Source organism: Plasmopara halstedii (assembly GCF_900000015.1).
Source record: "Plasmopara halstedii genome assembly, contig: Scaffold_323, whole genome shotgun sequence".
Classification (NCBI taxonomy): domain Eukaryota; phylum Oomycota; class Peronosporomycetes; order Peronosporales; family Peronosporaceae; genus Plasmopara; species Plasmopara halstedii.
In genome coordinates this window covers 636,050-639,583 of record NW_020187244.1, presented here as the reverse complement: position 1 = coordinate 639,583, position 3,534 = coordinate 636,050, and the positions used below count along the sequence as shown (strand labels likewise).

At 43.2% G+C, this 3,534-nt stretch overlaps 2 protein-coding genes across 2 annotated transcripts in view; one reads left to right on the top strand and one right to left on the bottom strand.

Moving 5' to 3' along the window:
• Window positions 1–692, bottom strand: part of PHALS_08626 (FOG: Transposon-encoded proteins with TYA, reverse transcriptase, integrase domains in various combinations) — a gene marked incomplete at both ends in the record, with an annotated part of 2,607 nt that extends 1,915 nt beyond the window's left edge. The window contains one exon of the mRNA XM_024724011.1: window positions 66–692. Within this exon, the coding sequence (XP_024574931.1) occupies window positions 66–692 (627 nt within the window). The remainder of the gene's footprint in view (window positions 1–65) is intronic.
• A 768-nt stretch (window positions 693–1,460) lies between these two features.
• Window positions 1,461–2,867, top strand: PHALS_08625 (uncharacterized protein; the record flags this gene model as incomplete). Its single annotated transcript, XM_024724010.1, has 1 exon — window positions 1,461–2,867. The coding sequence occupies one exon, from the start codon at window positions 1,461–1,463 to the stop codon at window positions 2,865–2,867; it is 1,407 nt and encodes a 468-aa protein (XP_024574930.1).
• Between the last annotated feature and the right edge of the window lie 667 nt (window positions 2,868–3,534).

Below are 3,534 nucleotides of genomic sequence, written 5' to 3'. Positions count from 1 at the left end.
GCGAATCTCTTGGGCTTCAATTTTGTCGCTGGCTTGGAAACCCCCACTCCGTACCGTCGTCGAACCTCACCACAAATCGTCTTGATCAAATCATTGTGTTCTGGTTTGGTAGCCTTACTCATGAGGAATCTTTCACCAGCATCTACCGCATCTGTGAGGATACCCTTACGTTTCGTGTAAGCTAGGGCACGTTTTGCTCCACTTTTAACATCAGTCATAGTTAAACGACCTCCATCGTTAGGGTTACTCTCGATGTCGCTGTCATAAACCCCGATACCAGTCATAGAACGAATAGCAGCTCTCGCCGGAATAGCTCCTTGTGGTGCTCCAAGAGCGGTTGCAAGAGCAGGAACGGCGGCGTCGGCAACGCGGGACAAGATACCCGAGTCTTTCGCGAACCCATACAATGACTTGATTCCTCCCCAGATTTTACTGAAAATTGAAGCCCCATGCATGCCTCCACCTTGCATATGCTTGAACGGATAGGCTATTTCTTTATGAGTGATAGCTAAACGCGTTCCTTTACCAGATTTTTGAGCTCGAAGAGCTTTTGCATAAGATTCGGGGTGAAGATGGAGCGTTGCATCGTTTCCAGCTAATTCAGCTGCACTAAGTGATAAAGTACCTGTCTTGAATGCTCTCTTGAGCTTCGTTTCTGGAACAGATGCTGAAACTGCTAACTCTTTGTACATACTTGATTATAATTGATTAGAGAAACACTGATTTTTTACGAAAGAATTGTTAAATTCAGGTCTTTGAATCTTTCTAATACATTCATTTTCCTTTGTTGTTTGCAATATAACCATAGCATGCACCATACACCACAATAGTCTCCATAAGTACCTTGATACTGCTTGGGATTATATTTCCCGATTCCGTACTTGGTCGGAGCGGCCTCACCCATAGAATCGAAGTACTCCCCGCTATCGACACATGTCCAGTGTCCAATGTCTCGGTTAGGAGTTCTCAATAGTATCAGATAAGTCCCTGTCTTTGAAATGGGTTTTACAATTTCATTCGATTCAAATATTCCGTCCAGATGTACTCCAATTCGATCAGCAAGCTTGATAAGATCGTGGTCGCTGGTGATTGGTTTAATGAGATCGACCATAATATTTAATTTCACGAAAGTATATTAGAATCCATATAGATTCAACCATGAGCGAAACTCAACTATCCGATCAATATTTATACCAGAGCTCGCTTCAAAGCGACCCGGAGATGAAAGTGTCTTCGGGAAAACGCGTTCCTTTCGTCATCGACCTTAACCAAGTGTCATACCAGAATGGTGTTATCACTATTGATGCAACAGCTCAGCTTAATGGGAGTGAAGGATTTGCTTGCCTACGCGATGCATACATCATGCTTCCATACAAGGTTTCGATGAAGAATGGCGGTACTGTTCAGACAGCTGCTGCCAACCGTTTCTGCGCTACCCTCAAATCGAAGTCATCGATAGCATGTCGCTTGAATTGAATGGGAAAACTATTGTTTCAATGGCTGACTACAAGCTCTTTTGGAACAATGTACGAGCACAGACAGGCTACAGCCCTCAGTATGTTGAGAAGCACGGGGCTGAATCATTCCTGTACCCTGATGCTGCTCAATCCGTTTCATACAGCGCTGCTACATCATCAACTACTGGAGATGGATTCTCCAATAACTCTGTATTCTCTTCCTCATTTGCCACTGCTGCTCCTTCTGGTGGTGCTACAATTGCTAATGATGGTCTCGTCAGACGACTATTGTCAAATCCTCCTAATGCTGGAACTGACTTTACTTCGACGTGGCCTTCACTTGGCGCGGCTGCGGCTTCAACGAACATTGCTAACCAAACTGCGCGTGGTGCCTTCGTTGCTGGAGTCTCCACGGCTAATGGAATCATGGGGACGTGGAACTATATGCTTAAGGTGAAACTAACTGACTTGCACCCAATATTTAAAGAACTTGACCTGATGGCTAACCCTCAGATCCGTCTTCGATTCCGTGTCAACCAGGGAACTTCTGTTGTAGCTGTTGATGCAGGTAAGGGAATGTCTCTAACAAGCACTACTCTTGCATCTGGTAATACCTGCCCCGTATTGGTATCTGCCTCAAGTACGGGTAATCCTATGGCTGGAGTCCTTGCTGCATCTGCCGGGTTTAGCATTGCTTGGGGAGCTGTTGTCAATTCCCTCGAGCCTACTATTGATGGTACCTATATGCCTTTCACAACTTCGCGTCTTTACGTACCGTTTGTTCATCTTGAGAACCCTCAGGCAATTATATCGAAGCCTGTAAAGAAGGTTCGATACAATGATTGTTACGCACAGTGGTTTAATCAGCGAGCTGGAATCGGAAAGCAATCAACTCAGTTCAACGCTGCTTTCGATCTCCAGCTATCGGCATCCATTAAGAATGCTAAATATGTCATTCTCCTCCCGTTTGCTGAGCAGACGAGCAGCTTTGCAGCTGCTGCTATCCAGGAGTTTCAAAGTCCTTTTGACTCGGCTCCTTGGACGGTGCATCCTGGTTCGAGCATCCGCAACTTCAATGTTCGTATCGGTTCTCAGCAAGTATTCGATATCAGTCATGACTACGACTTCCACCATTTCACGAATGAAATCGGTAAGATCTCAGCGATCAATGGTGATCTGACTCCTGAGTTGGTCAATGGTCTTCTTGACTATCAGACATGGTCTCTAACTAACCGTGTTCTTGTTGCTGACGTTAGCCGACTAACTGATCGCGACGTCCCTACATCAATTCAGATTCAGGGAACAAACGCGGGATGTCAAGGCTGTAATATTCTGGTCATTGTCGTATCTGAACAGGAACTAACCTATGATCGCCTGACAGGAGAAGTTTTAGAATTTACTACCGCCTAGTCTTGATAACATTTGGTAGAAAAAAAAAGTTGTGACCTAACTTACTGCATCAAAGCCTCGAGTAACTTAGGACATTTTTCAATAACGAATTGACTTTTACGTAGCCAATCGATATAGTTAGGATCAACTCGACTGATCTGTTTTAGTGTCTTGCCTCGCCATTTCCCCCAGGACATTAAATACGAGTCGTCGTCAGTGAGAAATTTGGAGTGTAAAAATATTTTGATCTCCTCTCCAACATTTAAACTGGGCTGATTGAATACCCATCGACAATAGCCTGGATCAGAAGCATATACTTCCTCGATGGTCTTGCCAGAATATTTTCCAAAAGTTAGCTCGCTCGTCATGTTTTCTGTGATGTACTGTATCTATATACACCCCCCTATCTTTTTTTTTCAAAATTAATAAATATTTTAGATACATGGTTTTACGGTAATAAAAAAACTCAGAAATTTATAAGCTAAAATAAATGCTAGCCTCTCTTAGACATATCTTATACGGGTTTGATGATCCTAATGTTCTAAGACTATTGATTGGCTGTCTAATTAGAAACAGTCTCTGTATTATACTTTAGATTAGAAACAATTAAACCTACTCTCGGCTATTAATTAAGCTGAGAATTAGCTAAATTAAAAAACTGCCGGCGTAATGTTCTAGATATTACTAC